This window comes from Thunnus maccoyii, chromosome 6, assembly GCF_910596095.1.
Source record: "Thunnus maccoyii chromosome 6, fThuMac1.1, whole genome shotgun sequence".
NCBI classification, from domain to species: Eukaryota; Metazoa; Chordata; class Actinopteri; order Scombriformes; family Scombridae; genus Thunnus; species Thunnus maccoyii.
The window spans coordinates 23508675-23530343 of NC_056538.1; the positions used below are offsets into that span (position 1 = coordinate 23508675).

A 21669-nucleotide genomic window follows, 5' to 3' on the forward strand; every position below is an offset into this window, starting at 1 on the left:
ACAGCTGCAATACCTGCAATTACCTGCAAGTAACTTTAAAACTCAGCCTGGCCACACATGGTACATGCTGTGTGGATCATTTGAATAATCTGGCATAGCAGAAGCCAGATTTCATTAAAATTATTCAAATGTCAGAAGTTTTTTAACCACATATAAACAGCCACAGAAAATGTGCAATATCCTTCTTGAATTAACCTTAAGTGAAATTAGTAAACTGAATCCTATTTTATCTCACTATAACTGCCATCATGACCCATGGTGCTGTGTATGTACCCTGTCACCTCCTACTGTACTTCCATGTGCACACACACAGACCAAAAAAGAACTTATTACTCCTATGTTGGATTAAAGTTTTTCTGTGTGACAGGTTTGAAGGAATTTGATGAAACACCACTTTATTTTTTCATCATGTGAGGCCCAGTATAAACTAAAATAAGGTCTTACATGTTGACACAGCACACCTGTTTCATGGACCCACAAAGGTCCTTGATACACTCTCTACACCTGGTACTAATTTGCCTTTGGAGACCCTATCAGTAGGGATTGTTCCCAACATTGTTGCCAGTACAGCCCCCAGGGTTGACACCTGCAACCACAATACAATTATCTGAAGGGAAAATCTAAAATTGGTTAAAGGTAAAACAAAGTCTTGGGAATTAGGCTGAATAAACAGTGTGTAAGACTGCAAATGTGTTGCCGAAATAGATGTACTGCACAAGGACTTAGCATACCACCGACACCACTATTATTTAATTGTTGATGAATGAGTCCAGCCAATTACAGGGTTGTCAAATTGTGAGTCATCATTAAGTAATTTATGACAAGCAAACAGTGTGATGTCCAAATAAAACTACCTACCCATCAGAAAAGGTGCAAACACAAAGTGTCATACTGAGCTTGAATACCATGAATGTTAATTATTCTACTTGAATGTTACATCATTTCAACAGAAATGGGTTTAATTTAGCATTAATACCACTGTTCAGCAGTGGCTGCAGGGTCTTCAAAATGCAAAAGGACAACTCTCTCAGCAGGGATCGCTCAGCCAGTCATACATTAAATCATTTCAACAATAAACTATGTAAAACATGTTCATAACTGTATGATTGGAGTACAGTCTGCCTTCAATGTAATGAATAGTGAAGCTATTTTAAAGTTCTTATGCATCAATTTGAATTGCATTTTCTACTGTCAAACATAACAGGAAAATGTTATGGTGAAGTTATGGCTTTAATTACCAGTAATTGTTGATACTCAACACAGGTCTTTTGTAATTAAACAACCATAAAATGAAATATTTCATGTGAGGTGCCCTTAATAGACTCATGTTTCCATTGTAAGTATATTTTGGATGGTGACAATACGGAAGCCAAGCCGTGACCTCAGTAGAGTGCTATCTCACAAATTATAATCAAAATTTTAATTTTAACCATGTTGTCTGATAATTCCATTTAGACATGCTCATCAACTGCTAATAAGTCAGCAAAGAGCAAACTATTCCTGAGTAACAAATGTAAATACACCAATCACAAACTCAATTATAAATGCATTACGATGTAATTTTTACTTAACTAGAGTTGTATAATCAGCTTAATCAACATCAGGAAAAAAAGGAACAGGTCTGAGAATTGAATTATCAAGTGACTTTACATAAGTAGAAGCTTGAACAATAGCTACAGTTTTCCTGTTTTAAATGAAAGCTTATGGGATGCCAGATGTAAATAAGGGCAGAAAATAACTTGCTAGACCTGACTCCCAGGGGAGACTGCTAGATTTACCCTGGCAGAAGTACAAACCTTTTTTTCTCAGCAGTGCTATGCACGTCACTGAATAAAATGTTTCAGTTCAGATAGCTAAAAGAGCCACCAGGTCCTATCAGGCCCCCATCTGTAGTTGCTGTATGATTAACTTGGGGTCTGAGGCAGGGATGGGGTGAGGAATAACTGACAACTTTTGGCACTACCTACCACAATACCTGACTCAGAGTTATAAAAGATGTATAGATGTATTGCAACATCTAGGAAGTCATACAGGAAGCACATTAGTTAAAATAAGCAAACAGTGTCAGCAGTGAAACTCAAAATCAATATCTCCAAGCACGGCTGGCAAAATAAGTAAGTTACCTTTCCTTAGCATTTAAAGACAGGTTTAATCCATCTCCACACACTACAGGTAACAGATGCAACGCTCAGCAGAAACGAGACGTTATCAGAGGAAAAACGGGGAGGTGCAGCCTCACTGATGTTCTGCTTTAATACAACATGAAAGTCAAGTTTGCAGGGGAATCTGTTGCACATCCGAGCGAAACCTGAGGAGATAGAGGGCATTGTGTGTCAGCCCTTGAATAAATCTAAACATAGTGCAACTCCTAAAAATAATAAAAGTCTACACATTTTCACTTGCCTTCAGCAGGTACAGATCAGAATCTGGTGCTGTAAGCGATTCTTGTATCAGCTAAACAGATTTACATACATATATGTACATACTACACTTGGATTAATACAAATACACTTCTGACAGAGAGCAAAGTATCCACTGTAAAACAAACAATGACTTGATTACGAGCATCTTTATTCCCAAAATTTATCACCACAAAACAACAACAACAACAACAAAAAAGACTGAACTACAGAAGTTATAACAGTTACAGGCATTGAAAACACGGACAACACCTTGTATCTACTTAAATAGAATGCAGTACATTTCCCATCAGGTCTCTGTGCATGTGTATATGTGCTTATGTTTGCAAGTATGTGAGAGAGGGAGCGAAAAAAAAAAAAAGAGTGGGAGAATGAACGGCCTTATCAGGGGTGTGCAGGTCCAGCCCAGCCATTTTGAGTGCGCGTCAGAGGGTGACAAGAGTGCTCGCTACTGTGCTGGTCTTCTGCGTAAAACAGCCACCACCCCCCATATGACTACAGTGCATGCACTAACAACTGGCTGACTTAAGACAGACACAGTGCTGATTTCTTTTGTGGCTTACTGACCCACTCTCTGCTCATATCCCCAAATAGCAAAAAGAAAATAAGTCCTTATCTGTTATGTTCACCAACAAAAAAGCAGTTTCCAGTACCAGGCCACTGATCGTTATTTCACAAAGGAAAGGTGAGCTGTCACTCCACTAGTGCTCTATAAGTATTTTGAGGATTACTCATTCAGACAAAGTAAAAGAAATGACAAAAAAAATACTACACACAGTTGATTTGTAAGAAAAACATTGTCATACATTTAGAGCTGTTTGTTGACTGTACAGAAACAAAAAGGAACTTGCAAAAGCAATCAAAACTAGAACACTTGGCCTCGGTCACAGCTTCCTACTGGGCAGCCAGTTTCCTTATGTTCATGATCAACCTCTTGCTGTAGTCCTTATGGTCAACGGGCTTCACATCCATCACTGTAGCCTTGATCCTGGATTCATCCTGTGAAAGAAACAATAGGAAAACCGATTGGTATGATATATATGCACACTTTCTTCACAGTGAAATCCAGGGTCACGAGATGAGACACAATTTCATCATGTTTACACATCCACCAGCACCGAGGTCTGCTGCCACATCAACGCATTATGTCAAAAAAAATATCCTTCAAAACCCATACAGCCCTCTATACTAAATATCTATCATAAAATATACAAGATGTAAACAAACAAAACAACCATATATGCAATATATCGCTTGCCTACTGCCACATATACAAGCATTTTCCCTTCCCACATGACAAAGTGGGTTAATGCGAGACATTTGGACTGTATTATGTTGGCATTCTACTTATGGTTTCACAAAAAAAAAAGAGGCAGCTTTCAAAGCCATAACCACCTCCACAGCTGTCTAGACAGGGGAAGGTCATTTCTACCACAGCTATTATTATTCTCTGCATTTAAACAGAGGTTACACTCATTTTGTCTCCATTAATCCTCTGCTGCTGAAGTGGGTGAAATGGAAATCATATTCCTTTGGTGTGGTGCCCACAATCTTCAAGAATAGCCCCTATAAATCTCTGCATGTTTTTTTATGATGTTAGAGAGTTATTGATATTATATAAACATATCAAACAACTGAAAATACACCAACATAGTTAGAAATACATTAGAACCAACTTTGGCCTTTGGTGGAATCAACGAGATTCGTGCTATAAATCAATATAGATAAATGATCTTGATACTAAAACTTTAAATTTTGTTAATGCATTGACTTCTGGCTACTATTTTGGAGTGTGTTAGGAAATAGTTGCAAAGTGGAAACCAGGTTAAAGCCCTCTTTATTGTGAAGTGGGAGGGATACTTGTGGATCAAAGCAGACAGAAGAGAGTTTGAAGACTCCGGAAATACTTTTTAAGTGGTTAAAAGGTACTAAGCTAAACAGCGATGTATTCATGAGTAGTCCTGTCTTGTTTGTATTGTGCACACAAGACTACTAACATGCATGTGAGCAATATGATACACATTCTTGCCGCAGATTTCTGCTTATCAACAGTTGGCTGCGCTAATATGGCAAGAAATGTAATAATGTGCCAAAGGCGAGGAGTAAGAGGACTGCAGGTTAAACATGGATAGAAACACTGCAGGTGTTATAATATTTTTATTTATTTATCTGCAGATGTTTTATAGAGGAAGGAAATGCATTCAACATGTTCATCATGTTTCAAGGTTGCACGCAATGTGTTTGGTGAGTAACGTTGAATATAAATGTTTACAATAAACTCCACAGGGTACCTTCAAGGGTTATCAAACGACCGTCTGGGTTTTTAAAAAGGTTGCTAGAGATTTATCTCTCAGAAAAAGAGATGTTTAGCTCTGTGGCGTGAATGTAATCATCCATGCAGAAGTCTCAAATGTAATAACTTTAAGGGTGAATTATTATTATATTATATATATATTATATTCAAAACATTAATGTCTGGTCCTTCATTTTATTTCAATCCTACAAATATGCACAGTGATCCTCAAAAATATGTTTATTTTCCCCTCTGACCAATGTTGTAGAGGCCTTGAAATTAAATACATGTGCTCTGGAAATAAAACTTGATGTTACTATTAAATACCACAAATGTCACTGCAACACTAAGGCATTTAAATTGTTGAGAATTTGCTTAACAGATTTAAGATGAAAAGATTTTCATCTATAACACGATGAACGGTATTTTTCTTCTTCCTACACTGACAGTGAAGTTAACTGGTGGCAGTTGATGGGTGGGTGAGTAAGACTAGATGTGTGTGTGAAATCTGCGAGCAGCCAACACCACACAGCCAAGCTGGGTGTTGAGCCACATTTGGACAAGCTGTGCTGCTCCCCTCCTACAGCCATCAACTGCAAGTGTGTGTACACATGAGCACAAGAGGAAAAACACAGAAATTTGTTCCACTGTGACCTTTTTTTTCTAACAGCTTTAAACTTGCCAGAAACGCTTACAGCAAAAGATAGCCGAAGAAACTACATACATACAAGTCAAGACAAGACATTTTTATCTCCTGCGTGGCCTTTAAAAGAGAGCAGAGAGGACGAGTTGACTGAAAATTGCCACAGACACTCGTACACCAGCATCTAATGAGTAACTTTAAAATCTGTCAGATCTTCACTTTAAATCCTAAACTACACTTGCACACAATGTTACACCAGTGGTTCTTTTCCAGCCCTGGAAAACTGGTTAAGTGCAATTGATCTTTGGTGTAACAGAGAGCCAGCTGCACTGAGGAGGACCGGTGTTGGGAACCACTTCAGTACTCTACACTCACACCTCTGCCCTGCCCTGTAGCCTCAGAACAGTAAAAGACTTCATCATGTAATTAGTGATTCTCACTCTTGTCGAGCAGGATTTGTGTTTAACGCTGGGCCTACAGTGGCCGACAGTAGGGCTGTGCTGCGATGAAAAGCCTTCGACGGTTTTATGTTCTTTTTTTCAGCGGTGACATCGTTTTGAGACACTTAAATCAGTTACAATGTTGAGACACAGCCTGCAGGGACAATGAGACCTTAAAAGCAGTTGGAAAAATCACAGCCGCGAGCAGACAAGTCCTGATGTCAGGTGAGTTAGAGATTTAAAGCTGTTGAGGAGTCGAGTACTGAGCGGTAAAAGTTTTAAACTTATGTTTTGATAGTAACAACACTCTTTATAGTAATAAAGTCACTCATTCACTGACATGTTGAGAGTTGCAACACAATCACCTCCATGTGTTACGCTTAATATTGAAATAATATCAATATTTTGAATTCTATAATACAACTTTGATTTGTCTGAAAATCATTACACATCACACCCACGTGAACTTCATGTTTACGTGTTCATGCTTTGATAGATATATTAAAAAAAGGACATTGACTGATGTACTGATATGAGCTTTGGTTCAGTGTGATGTGGAGCAGCACATGCAGAGTCAAAACACATCATCTTCATCTTCTAGAGCTGTAACGATTAGTCGATTAATTGATTGATCGACAGAAAATTAAATAGCAACTATTTTAATAAATCGAATAACCGTTTAAGTCCTGTTAGGCAAAAATGCCCCAAATTTGTTGGTTTCAGCTTCTCAAATGTGAAGATTTTTCTCTGTCATACATGATGACAAACTGTATATTCTGGAGTTTTGGACTGCTGGTCAGACAAAACAGGACATCTGACTACATCACCTCTGACTGTGAGAAATTATAACAGACATTTTATTATTTACTGACGTGTTATGGACAAATTGAGAAAATAATTGGCAGATTTTAATTAACAGAGCCCTATTATCTTTTATGCAATACAATTATAGTAATTGATTGATAGCAATACTTACCTACATAAGGCTGCAATTGACAATTTTATGATCAATTTACCTGTCAATTATTTTTTGATTAATCAATTACTTGTTAAGTCTGTAAAATATTAAAAAGCCTTTAAAATGACCACCACATTTTACCAGAGTGAAAGATGACATCTACGAAACCCAAAGATATTTAATTAACAAACATATAAAACAGACAAAAGCAGCAAATTCTCACATTTGAAAGGCTTAAACCAGGTGACTTTTGCTTAAAAGTGAATTAAATTTTCAAAATTGTTGCTGATTATTTTTCCCTGATTGACAATGTCTAGCCTCCTACCATCAGGTATAGTCAGGGTGACCTTTAATTGTGCTGAGAAAGCGTATTAGTGTCTTAAATGGTATTACAGGTGATAATTACATCACACTCATGTGACTGTTGCAAGTGCTTGACTGAATTATAAATAATAAACCTTGTTAGAGAGTTCTGTCAAAGCTTCCCTGTCACTGTGATACAACAGGATGGATGGGTGTCATTAACTGTTACTGCTTTGTCCCACCTCAAGCCTACACAACATTGTAGACATGACAACATGTGACAGCACAATGGCTGGCTTGTCGTATTGAGAAGGAGAAAAAAATAAACTGAAAGAGGGGTTTGCAGGTGTCTCTGTTGAAGGAATATGGGGTTTGGAGGCAGCAGCCAATGCATGCTTGTAGCAGTGCCATTGGCAGTTAGGATGTTGAGCTGAATGTGACAGACACAGTGGCCTCTTCTGTGCGTCGAAGGCGGATGCAGTCTCTGGCGCGGCTCCAGACTTCCTGCTCAGAGCCCCAGTCCAATCAATTCTTTTATGTGCTTCCCTCAAAACAAACCTCTATCTGTGTGGCCTACAGGAAATAGTGACCGCGACTAATCTGTGTGCGCACCCTTCACAAAGCCACTGAAAATGAGCAGCATTCTTGGACAAACACTCAGGGTTTTTTGGTTTTTTTTTTTTTTTTTTAGATTATGCTGTCAGTCAAAATGAAAGCAGGGCAGTTTTGTTAATGACTGGGAAAACTATCAAAGAAAACAAAGAACAGAGGTGTGGGATTTAACTAGCCCTAGCCCCAACCGGTCCTTCTTTACTTACGTTATATGTTTCTAGCTTCACTCTGTTGCGGAAGACGAAAGTGTTGAAGTTGGCTTGTTGGAAGATCTCATCAAAAGCAGCTTCATTCTGAAATGGAGGGGAAAAGAAAGGGATTGGCTCAATGTCAACACAACAAATCAACATTTTCTTCTAATCAAATGTCAGGTTGATCATAGTTTCACATGCAAATTCGAGTAAGTGAGTTTTTCCTGAATTAAACACTGAAAAAGGATTTTTACGTAATTATAACTGGAAGAAAACCAAGCATGGTAGTTGGTGCAGTAGTGTGTGTGAGTGTGTGTGTCTGGCAGTAACAAAGCCTGAGGTTAGGCACTTGCAATGACCATTTCCTTAGGTCAGTATTACATTCAAGAAGGAGTGTCTCACCGAGTCCTTGAGCTGTCCCAGGTAAGCTGCATTCTGGCCCAGAATGGCCTCTGCACTCTCCTGGAAGCAAGTCACCCACTGGTTGTCCCCATAATCTGCAATGTTGGCCTGACAGATATAGAAAAGAGTGAAGAGTAGTTAGAATCATGCACAAGTACAGATGAATGCATTCATGTTTAAAAATGTGTTGTTTGTTTGACAGTTTGCGGATGCTTGAATATGGTATGTTGTTAACTGAACATCTCATCTTCTGATTAGCCTATATCCTGCTGGCAAAACACACAATCACTGTGCACTTGTGATACATAAAGTGGAGACAAATTCATAGCTTAAGTTACAGCTCGTGAAGAATAACAATATGTCCTGGTGAGTGGTACAAAATAAAAGCAGCTCATTTCAGATGCCAGGCTGCAATTGCTCTGTTGCTGACTAAGTAAGTTTTTGTGTTCAATGATTTTATTTTTTAAAATAATGTTTGTTTGCAAATGAGCTGAGAAAAGAGGCCTGTATTTGCAGAATACAGAACAGTATGAAAAAAATTAAATACAAGTGTAAAGACAATCTAAAATTAGTCTATGTTACTCTGTGTTGCAGCAGAATTGGCTTTAAATGTTTCTAAATTTAACTATAAAGAGCAGACTGTGGCGATATTGAACTACAAGGAGTGGGGTCATAAGGAGAGAAAGTGGCTGGAGACAGAACGATGAATAAGTAAACCAAGTTGAGAGAACAGAAAGACGAGGTAATGAGAAGCACAAGTCACTAGAATGATGGTACCCATAGCTTCAGCAGAAGCATCTCCACAGTACTAAGCAGGAAGAACAAGCATCTAAGATTCGTGCATTTGCATATATGCTTGTGTGTGAGTGCGTGAGCCAGGTAAAAGTTTTAGAGAACCCAATGCCGAGTCACTTACAGAAAGGATGAGGCGGTACTTGAAGTTGGGAAACTCTTTGTCACACTTTTCACAGCGGAACATGCCATTCTGCTGGTCTACCACTTTTTTGTTGCAGTCTTGGCTCGGGCAGGCCTGGTAAAGGCAGTTTTCCTTGCGCAGGTACACAATAGTTGCTATGCAGGTGTAGTAGTCTGCCTGAAATGGAATAAACAAAAATTCTTATAAACACAAGTTCATTGCCAAATAACATTCCTGAAATGCATTTCGTTTTACATGCACTGGTAGATGCAGTCTTCGCTCCATGACAACCTTTGTACTTTGTATGTTAAATATGTTGTCAAGCACATACCAAGGATAAAACAGCACAAAATAGACAATGATATTTTCAGGAGCACCTAATGGAGTATGCGAACAGTCGGAAAGCAGCATTTGTGCAGCAGATGCACACTCCCCACCAGAATCCTAATGGCACTGACACAAATGCAAACTAGTGAGGTAGCAGCTGCTTCTGTGGTGTGGAGGCAAGCTTTAGTAACCGGCTGCACATAAACAGCTTTTAGGAAACATTCCTAGTCGGCATGGAAAATACCCAAGCAAGTGACATGAATTTCACATTGACTGTGAAATAGATGCATACAAAAAGGGGTTCTGGAGATGCTGTAATGAATAGATTAAAACTTTTAACTAGGTTGCAGATGAGTCAAATCACCTCTCCTCCTCAGGTAGGGTTTCGTTGTGCAACAGAGGCCCTAATGCACACCACAGATGGCTGTTGCACCCTACTAGCTGATTGCTTTGGACATTGTCTTCTCCTCCTACTACCCTCAGCATCAGTCGTGAGAACAGAGGGGGACTAGGCCCCTGTGCATTTAGATGAAGGTCTAAGGCACCTGTTCAGGGTCAGGGAGCTGAGCAACAGGCCATCATGCAAGTGCAATTATGTTAACAGTTTAACTGGAGTTTCTCCAAAAGGATGAAAAAAGAAAAACTGGTAAATTCTTAAAAAAAATATATGCAACACTCACAAGGGACCTTTAATTATTTCAATAATCTAGCAATCTTGATTCATTTTTAATGTAAAGAGCAGCTTTAAAAACTAAATAAGTTAAAGGACACCTTTCTCAGTGGATTCTATGATTTTGAGTCCATGTTCCTTTGTATTATTGGATTTTACAAAGTGCTTCACAAGGCAGCAAAATAAAACAGACAAGTAATTAAATCATCAGGTTTTAAAAAGAAAACAGATTAAAAAACAGTTTAGTATATTAAAACCAACTCAGTATAGGAAAAGCAAGAACAGAAAAAAAAAAACGGAATAAAAGACAGTTCAAAGAAAATTAAAACTCAAGTAAAATCAGGAAAGGTCCGATAAAAAAAGTGTGTTTTAAGAAGGGACTTAAAAGAAATCACTGAGTCAGCCGACCTGATTTCCTCAGGCAGATTGTTCAAGAGCCTCAGGGCCCTGACTGCAAACGCTCTGTCCTCTCTAGTTTTCAGCCAGGACTCTGGGACAGACAAAAGACCTCTGCCCGAGGATCTCAAAGTACGTGCCAGTGCATACGGTAATGACAGGTCAGAAATATAGCAAGGAGAGAAGCCATGAAGAGCCTTAAAGTAATCAGTAAGATCTTAATATCAATTCTAAAACATACAGAGAGCCGGTGTAAAGAGGCTAAAACAGGAGTGATGTGATCATGTCTCTTGGTTCTGGTTAAAAGCCTGGATGCTGAGTTCTGTACAGTCTAGAGCCGCTAAATAGTTTTTTGGTTCAGGCAAGAAAAAGGCTGTTGAAACAAAACAGGCATGAAGAGATGAAGACGTGTAAAATGGTCTCCGTGTCTTTAAAAGTTAAAATAGATCACATTTTGTAAATATTTCTAAGATGATTAAAAACAGGATTGCACAAGCTTTGTGGTGTGCTGCTCAAAACCTAAATTATTATCAAACCAGATGCCAATATTCCTTGCAACAGGCTTGATATGTTCCACTAGGGAACCAGCAGATGGCAGGATTTGTTTTGCCATGTGCTGGGACCCGATGACAAGGATCTCAACTTTGTTGGAGTTCAGCTGAGAAAAGTTTTTGACATCCAGTTTTTGACATTACAAAGGCAGTCGTTAAGTGAGTTCAGCATTCCAGGGTCTATGGATATAAGGGCCGGTTACATATGTGTATCATCAGCATAAAAATGGAGAGAGACACCATGTCTACTGGTCCCAAAACCGACCCCTGAGGCACATCACACTTAACAGAAGAAAATGAGGAGACAAAGTTGTTCACAGAGACAGAACCACCTATTTGGTCCCTATTTGAGGTAAGATGAAAACCATTCTAATGCTGTACCAGATATCCCCACCCGTTGCCTCAGTCTGTCTAGCAGGATGCTGTGATCAATCGTGTCAAAGGCTGCGCTAAGGTCCAGGAGTACAAGGACTGAGCACATGCCATTATCAGAAGCCATTAAAAGGTTGTTGGTAACCTTGAGCAGGGCAGTCTCAGTGCTGTGATACTTCCATTTCATTTTCCATTGCAGAGAGAAATTGCTTGGACACTTTTTTTTCTACAATTTTTGATATATTGTATATATCTATAAAAAGGCAACTTGGGAATTGGTCTACAGTTTTGAAGGAGGGAGAGATCCAGTCCAGGTTTTATTAACAGTGGGTTCACACAAGCACTTTTAAAACAATCAGGGACACAACCATTAGACATGGAACTGTTAAAACCAAAGCAAACAGGGCCTGAGAAATTCAATTACTTTTAGTCAAAACTTTGTTAGTATTATATCAAGAGGGCTGGAAGACACTCTCATATATGATATTGTTTCTAAAAGTTCAGACAAGGTAATGGGTTAAAACTGGTTCAAACTATCTTGTTGCGGGTGAGGGACATCAGCGTAAGAGGCATTGGGGGTAATAGAGGCTCTGATAGACCCCTCTTTATCAGTAAAATAAACATTTCACAGCATCACTTTCAACTAGGGCACACGGACGGTCTGGATTTACCAGCTGATCAGACTTAAATAAAAATCTAGGGTTGTGCTGATGGGCAGAATAAGTTAAGAAAAATAGTGTGTTGTCACATCTTTAATCATATTGCTGTAGTGTAATGTACTTGGAGACTGGATTTTTTCCATCTGCGTTTTGCTTTCCTACATTCCCTTTTACGGCTGCAAATACTGTTGTCTATCCAAGGCCGTTTTCTTTCTGAGAACTTAGACCTAACCTTAAGAGGTGAAATAATATTTACTGAAGACACGCAGATTGAATTAAAATGTCAGCCAGTTCAATGGCACGGGAGTATTTATACTCCCGTGCCATTGAACTGCCTAGACAGGTGTAGGCTTTGATTATCAAACAATGCGCATAACTTTAAGACGCTTTGCTTATTAAAGATGCGAGTACAAAGATGCGAGGAGTGGGGTGAGACAGTATTAATAACTAGTGATTCACAGTTAAAAATTATACATTTGTGAATAGATACAGTCATATCCAGTAATTCTGTAGAAGATATTTTTACACCCAGGGTGTAGAGATCCAATGTATTACCACAGTTATGTGACCATCCGCACACATACTGTTTAAAGTTAAAAGAAGTAGTGATGTGATAGTGATTTAAAAAGAATCAGTAGCATGAGCATTAGCGGAGTCATCAACACGGACATTAAAATCGCCACAAAGAACAACTCCGTCATAAATTTAAAAGAAGAGTGGATAAAAATTCTGGGAGTTCTGCTAAAAAGCTGCCAGTAGGTTTTAGGGGCCAAAAATATAGCAAACATGATCGGATGGAGACTGCCAAGTAAGAACTTCAAAAGGAAGAAAATTCATCTCAAGGTACTTCATAACATTTGAAGCTCTTCCACTTGTGGCCACCACCACAAGTAGTCAGTTCAATAAGCTGGTTATGATCATTAGTTTGCAACCAAGATTCAGTTAAAAACATATAATCCAAATGTTGAAATAAAATCATTTAAAATGATAGTCTTACTGGATAGAGATCTCACATTTAAGAGTGCAATTTAAGTGTATTTGTGCTGGGAGCAGAAGTTCATGCATTTGCCCAAATCTTTAATATTGTTAATATTTCTGTGTGGGATATGCATGTTTCAGTTGACAGACCTATGCATTATGATTACAAGGATATCAAAACTTAATGAAACAGTGCTAGGAAGAGATGGACTCAGCCAAGCATTAACTGTTTTTACAAGACTTCATCGTGAGTTGCATGTTCATCACCATCAGATTGGATCTAAGCCTATTTGGATGAAATCCATCACGTCTGAAGAAAGTCAGCCTATTCCGGAAAGTTGTAAAGTATATAGAATTATATATATCATATAGAATTCCCAGTGCGTAGCAGTGGCCCTTTAGCCATATATGAAGTCGGCGAACACGGCTAAACTTTACATCTCCAAAGCAAGGTGAGGGCAGTGGACCAGATATATTACAATGCTTGTAGGAGTCCAGTAATTGAGGGTTTTAAAATCCTGTTTGAGCTTCTCAGAGCTTTGGAGGTTGAGCTCATTTGTGCCGACATTGTCGAGGACTGCTCTAGCAGAAGGAAATTTCTGTAGAAGATCAGGAATCCTGGACTCAGTATTGGACACCAAAGCTCCAGGGTATCATGAGGTCCTCGCCTGAGGAGAGTGATGTGTTGGACCATAGATAATCCCACAACCAGTACTTTTGGGTTAGACACTGCAGGAGAATTTGCCACAGCCTCGTCACTGACTGTTGTGCAGGCCCCGTGCAACCACTCTCCCACTGGTGCGGCACACACCTGCCCTACCAAAAGCTTGCCGAGGCAGGATGAGGAGCTGGACAGTGTCCTGAGCCTGCAAGCTGGTGATTCAGAGGCACTGGAGCAGGACAGTTTGGAGTTGTCGTTCGGCTTCTACATGCTGATGCCAGGGTGAGGGACGGCAGGGATGCCAGATGATTTATCTCCCGGAGATTCTCAAGGACCGAGAATTTGTTTGACAGCTGGAGCCTCACTTGATTGGTTGGCTGTAAAGGAGGACATCCAACTCTATCTGTGCCACAGAGAGTGGCCCACTGTTACACAGGACGTGGTGTTGAGCAGGCTTGTGATCTTGGCTTATCGCTGAGCCTAACCCATGGATCTTTGGGAATCGCCAACACTGAGTGGAACTGGGGCAGAGAGTCCTCATCCCCAAGTGTGTTTCCCAGCCATGGCAGAGTCTTTTCCACCACTTCTCCATCTTTTATTCTATCAAGTGTATGAGACACCTGGTTTTGAAGCTCAATGATTTGCAGGATTAGTTTGATGCAACAGAGGCATCTAGGAGACAGGTGAGTTGTCATGGTGTAGATATGAAATAAAACCATCTGTGAATCCAATGCGGCTGCAGTGTCCCTCAGCTGGCTCTCAATCAAACTCCATAGACCATCTCATTGAAGTAAAATGAAAATCAATTTTTTCTCCTTTCTTCTCCATTTTCTGGCCATTGTGTTAGTATGCAAAAGACATTCAACCCCAATTAACTTCCAGCACAGGACAATTGGTATTACATGTCACTTTGGGTAATTAAAAAGCCCTTAAGAGAGTGGAAAATGACGGCGCCAAAATATGAGAAAATCAGTCTGTTTCAAACAACAAGCTGGCGGCTAACCTTTTTTTAATGACCATTTTGTTTTACCAAAAACAACCCAGACATCAGCCTGTGCTGATTTTCCAAACGAGGCCCAATTAATCAAGCAAATACCTCTTCAATTAGTGTGTGACTGATCAGGACTGCTACAGTGGGAAGAGGACAGAAGAACTCGTTTCTCGCCTCTGTCATAGGCCATTACAAATGCAGTGTCAAGCCAACGAGAGGAGGGTGGCCACTTACTGTCAGAGAGGGCAAGGGAGCAATGTGGAAACTTGAGATTGTGACACAAAGACTTTGTGACAGGGATAATTAATTGCAACAGACTTTGGTTGGTGGGGTTCTTGAGAGGCCTGACCCCCATGCCCCCATGTATGGGATGTTTCAGAGGGGTTGAGGACAGCCTCAGCTCAGCTCCTTTGACAGTACCGGGACTCATCAAACAACATGCTGAGGAGGAGCAAGAGCCTCCATAGCCCAGGGTCAAACCTTTCCTCCTCAGCAGCAGGGAGCTAATGCCAGGAGAAGCCCTTCACCTGACAGGGGGCTAATGGTTACAGCAAGGATTTGGGGTATGGAACTGAAGAGAAAAGAAATAGATGAGACTGCTTATGGTGCGTTGTGGGCCTCCAGATGATAGAATAGCTGAAGTGGTCACACTAAAAGAGGCATAAGGGGGAGCATTACGCCATTTACTATCTGTGAATGAGAATCCTGCAGTTCTGGCCATAGGAGAGAGAATTATGAGGGCGACAGAAGTAGGAGAGGGTCACTCACAGCCTCGGGTAGCAGACAGGCACACAGTTACACAAATGGAGGAAAAACCTGAAATTACTCATTCACTATGACATATTTTCCCTTAATTGGGGCATACAGAAAACTGCTGCTCCTGTTTAATCCATGTACTTTTGCATTTCTCTTTGTTTTCTAAGGAATGAGTGCTCAAGTGTTCTTTGAGCTTCCAAATAGCCGACTGCAGCCTCTTACAATTGTCTTTTACAACCAGAGTAAAACTGCTCCCTTCATGTCTCTTAGTGCCCTATCATAATTGCTTGCATCTATTAATTGTCTCCATCTTAATGTGATTTTTTTCATCACACTGGGATGATTACTAATGTGCAGAGCATGTCAAATTACACAAGTTAATATCTCTGCACAGGTCACCATTATCCGCTCTAGACGATTTATACACTTCTGTGAGCACCATTTCCCTCAATAGTATCAATAAAAAGAGAGGGAAATTAAAGAACACATTACTTTACTTATCTGAGGGCAGTAACTTCATTACAGAGGGCAAAGAATAGAGCCTATGTAATCTTCATAATCAATACCAGAGATCCATGTGACTTTCACCAGGAACATACACCGAGACTGTGAGAGGACACCCACAATGTAGGGGATTGATGAGCAGTAGGAGATCAGGAACCTAGTGGAATATGATTTTAAGCGTACCGGTGGTGCAGTCATGTTATGAGTCAATGATTATGGAGATTCATCACACTGACAGTCAGCTAAAAGAACATTTGTGATGCAGAGCTGCGAGGGACAAGGTTACACTGCAGCAAGACTATATAGACCTGCAATGTGTACCAAGGGATTTTAATAACAAATGCAGCTTGACTGTGAGCAATTTCATATTTGTTGTTAGGGATTCAACACTAGTCTTTCAGTTTGTCCTTGAATATCTTCAAAGAATCATCCCAGAATAAGATGATGTCTGGGGTTACCATATCTTGAATGTTTGAGTGCGTCAGGGAGAAGCTGAGCATGTGTGTGTGTACCTTGTCTCCGTGTCCCAGGTGCTCGTTTTTAACATCAGATATAGCCTTCCAGTTGGTGTTTCCTCCACCGCTGCCACCTTTCACCTCTGTCAGAGACTGTCCGTCCATGGCATGACCCTCTTTGTCATACCTATGTGAAAAAAACAACAAATACCAGTCACTGCTTATTTGACCTCCCTCACAGTAAACAAAGTATAGTTTTGGTAAATAAGATTTCAAATAACTTTGTCACATTTACCTAAATCAATTTCAGAATGCTGTATATATATATACACACACTTAAGAGAGTCATAGTGTTGGTATGTTGAGGTCTACTTGTCTTGCCTTATTCATTTTAATACATCAGAACCAAAGCAGGAGACACAAAACACTGCAGTTCACACGGCTGTCAACAGGCTGCAGGCTGTCCATTTAACAGTTAGGTTTAACAAAAATAAATAAAAAATCTTGTTCCAGACAGAGCATCCATTTGTGTTTGTCAAAGCAAGGATGGCTCAGCTGAGAGCAAGGCAGGCTGAGAGGCTTGTGAAATGAATCAACAGCAGAGGGATAGATGAGCTGGCCAGGGTCAGGGCTGTTACGGTGATATCAGAAACCTATTTTCGCCCAATGTTCCCGGTAATTCAGGGAAGACAATAGGAAGAAGGAGAAGAGAGAAGGCAGGGAAAGAAGAAAGATGAGTGGTTTCCAGGGTCTGAAATTAACACCCGTCAAGCGCCAAATGCGGGTAGATTTTCCGTTTGGCAAGTAAATCTCAGAAGGCTATCCGCCACACTGGTGGGTAAATGTTTGTACCAAAATAGTCATGTAATAAAATATCTGGCATGATGGCTCGGCTCAGAGGAAATTACTCAAGTTTGTCACTGTACAGTGTAGGCACACACACCATGTGTTTTTTTGTTGTTTTTTTTTTAAATTTTTTTAAAAAATGTGTCTAACTCAGTTTCACTGCTTGAACATTCAACAATAATACATATCTTACCGTTGTTATTCCATCATGTGGAATTCCGTGTGTGATCTGTCACTCAGAACTTTTCACTAAAGTTGAGCAATGTTCTGTGTTTAGATATTCTGTGCTGGTCTGGGTATGTGCGTGTATATACAGACGGATGACAAATTAAAAGGAAAAACTGGTACAGGTTTGAATGCTTGACCCCTATAGTGAGGGGATCTGGTAGCTCTGTTATGCTGTGGGGGACATTTTGCTGACATGGTTTGGGACCACTTGTCCCCTTAGAGGGAAATCAATTCAAAGTTGTTCTGAGTCATCATTTTATCCTATAATGAAACATTTCTATCCTGATGAAAGTGGTCTCTTCCAGGATGACAATGCCCCAATTCACATGGCATGAGGGGTCACTGAATGGTTTGATGAGTATGAAAATGATGTGAATCATATGCTATGGCCTTCAAACTCACCAGATCTTAACCAAATTGAACACATATGGGAGATTTTGGACCGACATGTTAGACAGCGCTCTCCACCACCATCATCAAAACACCAAATGAGGGTATATCTTTTTAAAGAATGGTGTTTGTCCCTCCAGAAGAGTTCCAGAGACTTGTAGAATCAATGCCAAGGTGCACTGAAACTGTTCTGGCAGCATGTGGTGGCCAAACACCATTTTATGTTGGTTTTTCCTTTAATTTGTCACCCGTCTGTACACACACACACACACACACACACACACACACACACACACACACACACACACACACACACACACACACACACACACACACACACACACACACACACACACACACACACACACACACACACACACACACACACACACACACACGTTTGGTCATTACAACAGTTCCAGACTAATGCTTTATGGCAAGGGGGTTCACGGAAAATATGGAGACATGCATAGTGAAGGAGTCTCAACGTAAACGTGTCCTGAATTGCAATAAAGCTGAGTTGATTAAGTACCTTGACCCTCAACCTTTTCTACATGGTGTCAGAAGTGGCCTACAGATTTAGGAAACATGGATATAAGAGGAAAAGAGGTTAAGCAGCTGAATGGTGGAAAGTTTAATCTACTTGTGAACTTGGCTTTTGATAAGCCCACAGAATGGTTGAGCCGGAAGCAGTGCTTTCAACAATTCATAGTTACCACTAAACTGGACAAGGAAGCTGGGACAGTGTTGGTGAGCTGGCTTATTTATGCCATTGGAACCAAGGCAGAACACATCTTTAAGTCATTCAATTGCTGAGAACAGACGTCGTGATAACTTTGACATCATGGCAGGAAAGTTCGATGAGTACTTTTTCTCCAAGGAGGAATATTATTCACAAAAGAGCGTGTTTTCACCAGTGACTGCAGTGGAAATGTTTTTCATTAGAGCGCTGTACGAACTGTCCAAACACTGAATTCTGTGCAACCAGAGATGAAAATATCCGCGACCATATTGTCATGGGAATGCTGGACAAAGGACTCTCACGCAGGCTACAGCTAATGGCAGACCTGACGTTGGCGCAGACAGTACAGACAGTTGCCACACAACTAAGCATGCAGGGACAGACAGTGGGAACAGTGCAAGAGGTTGCATACAACCCAATAAAATGGGGATAAATGAATGAAAATGTGGTAAATGTGGAAAAGCACAACACAGAAAAGATGAAAAATGCCCTGAAGGGAAAGCAACATGCCGTATCCATAATAAAATGGCATGGAGGTGATGAAAACTTAAAAAAAATAAAATAGAAAGCATGAGAGATGTTCAGTGGCTTATTTCTGTTAACAGACTTCCTGTTAGAGCTGTTGTTTCATGGAGTTGTTATGTAACAAGAAAAGAATGTCCCATGATTTATTATAATGAAGGTGAAATGCAGCAACACCTCCTGATGCTGTAACAGAGCTCAGGAGGTCTGGTCTATAATGCAAGGCCTTGGACTGGTTTTTAGTTTGAACTATATCTCTGTCATGTATGGTCTGCCGGAAGAAAATATGCTCTCCAAACAAAAAAAACTCTTCCAACTGATTATCAGTACAGTGTGTGTCAAACTGTGGAAAACCAGATGTGCCATGGTCATCAAACAGACTGTGGTTGACAATGACATGATTAAACACAAGCTTACTGACCTCAGAAGGAGGAGAACTTTGGATAGGGGTCAAAACCTTCCTTGGCATGTGCTAGAACTTTGATCTGATGGACCTACATGCACTCATGAATGGCTTTCACAACTGAACTCTCTGCTTTTTATTCACTCAGCACTTTCTGTTCATTGTATTTGTGAGCTGTCTCTTATGTATGTGTTTGTTTTGTAAATTGTGAACTTTGTTTAAAAAAAAAAAATTGGCAGAGGAGGAAAGGTGAATGTTTGCACTTTGGCGCTGGTTGCACTTTGTTGCTTGACGTGATGTATTTGTCATTTTTCAATAAAGATCTCTATTACAAAAATAAAAAAGGAAAAAGAAAATGTGGTAAATGCAGAAAAGCACAACACAGAAAAGATGAAAAATGCCCTGCAGGGAAAGCAACATGCCATATCTGTCATAAAATGGGAAATTGGGCCAGAGAATGAGGTCACAGAGCAGGCAGACCAACCATCCTATTTCCTAGGCTCAGTGTGTAATGCGGACGAGACAAGTGAACAGTGGACTGTGCAGGTGCTTGTGGATTCCACTCCGGTGGAATTTAAAATTGGCACAGAGGCAGATGTCAGTATCATCTGTGAAGACACATTCCACACACTCACTCCAGAGAGAACACTGGAACCGACAGACATTCCACTGGACTGTGCAGGAGGGGAGCTGCTGTGTCTTGGCATGTTCAAAGCTACTATTAACTACAAGAAAAAGTCTTACCCATTCAAAGCTTATGTAGTCCGTGCAAACAGTTAAAAAATCTACACAGTGGGTGGGTTCCTGTCCGTGAAAATGAACTTGGTCAGGAGAGTAGATGAAGTGGACACACCGCACCAGTGAACATCAGCAGGGCTATGGTGAGCATGGGACACTAAAAACTGAACATGCGAAAAGTTAATGGACGATGCTCAGCTGTATGTTGTACACACGGCACGCAGCTTCTGAAAAGCAAGAATACATGGACTTGGGGCCACTCACAACAGTGAGCCTTTGAACACATTAAAGTGCTGCTGACAACCGCACCGGTTCTCACCTACTGTGATGATACCAGACTGTAAGCCAGTAGCATACTGTTCCAGACACACAGAAGCAGAAACACATTATGCTTGTCTCGCTGGCTTGTGAGAAGTTTGAGAAACATCTCTGTGGCTTGGATCATTTCAAGCTAGAGCCATTAGTGCTAATTGTCAACAACTGATGCCTAGACAATATCACCTTGCGATGCCAGTGTCGTCTCATGAGGCTCATGAGATACAAACCTGGGGCGGAGTTTGTATCAGGGAAAACCCTTGTTGTTGCTGATACCCTGTCCCGAAGTCCAAACACCCATACAAGGGAAGAGACTGATATACACAGTGATGTGGCATGTTATGTAGCCACAGTGAAGCAAGGGATTCCAAAAATGGACAGCATCAGAATGGTCACTGCAACCGCCAGCGAGCCACAGTCTGTCATAAAACTCCTAAGAACGGGATGGCATGAATATACAAGTAACGTCCCGATGAATGCCGGGGAGTACTTGAAAGTGAAAAATGAGCTGTCAGAATATGATGGCTTGATCACAAGAGGATGCAGAATTGTTGTGCTGAGGCCAATGAGAGCTGACATTCTACAAAAGCTACATGATGGACACCAAGGGCTAAAAAAGTGTAGGGACAGGGCCAATTCAGCAGTATGGTGGCCAGGACTCTTTACAGAGCTCAAAGACACTGTAATGTCATTCCAGATATGTCAGCAACAGAGGTGGGCTCAACAAAAGGAATCTCTCATCTCCACGCCTCTGCCTGATCATTCATGGAGGAGAACTGCACTCAGCCTCTGAACACAACAAGCACAGCTACATAGTAATATCACATTACTATTCAAGATTCTTAGAGGTACTGCACCTGCCATCCTCCACCAGTGCTCATGTTATTCAGAGACTGAAGCCAACCTTTGCTAGGTTTGGAATTCCAGATGAGGTGGTGAGTGGCATTGGACCCCAGTTTTCCAGTGCAGAATTCCAGGAGCTGGCAG

At 40.5% G+C, this 21669-nt stretch overlaps 1 protein-coding gene across 1 annotated transcript in view; it reads right to left on the reverse strand.

Moving 5' to 3' along the window:
* Window positions 1-2554: 2554 nt before the first annotated feature.
* The window catches only part of rpa1 (replication protein A1), a 38448-nt gene continuing 19333 nt past the window's right edge, over window positions 2555-21669 (reverse strand). The window contains exons 13-17 of the mRNA XM_042414219.1: window positions 16556-16685; window positions 9179-9355; window positions 8263-8370; window positions 7876-7962; window positions 2555-3419 (exon numbers count right to left, since the gene is read on the reverse strand). Coding sequence (XP_042270153.1) covers window positions 3315-3419; window positions 7876-7962; window positions 8263-8370; window positions 9179-9355; window positions 16556-16685 — 607 coding nt within the window. The 3' untranslated portion in view covers window positions 2555-3314. The remainder of the gene's footprint in view (window positions 3420-7875; window positions 7963-8262; window positions 8371-9178; window positions 9356-16555; window positions 16686-21669) is intronic.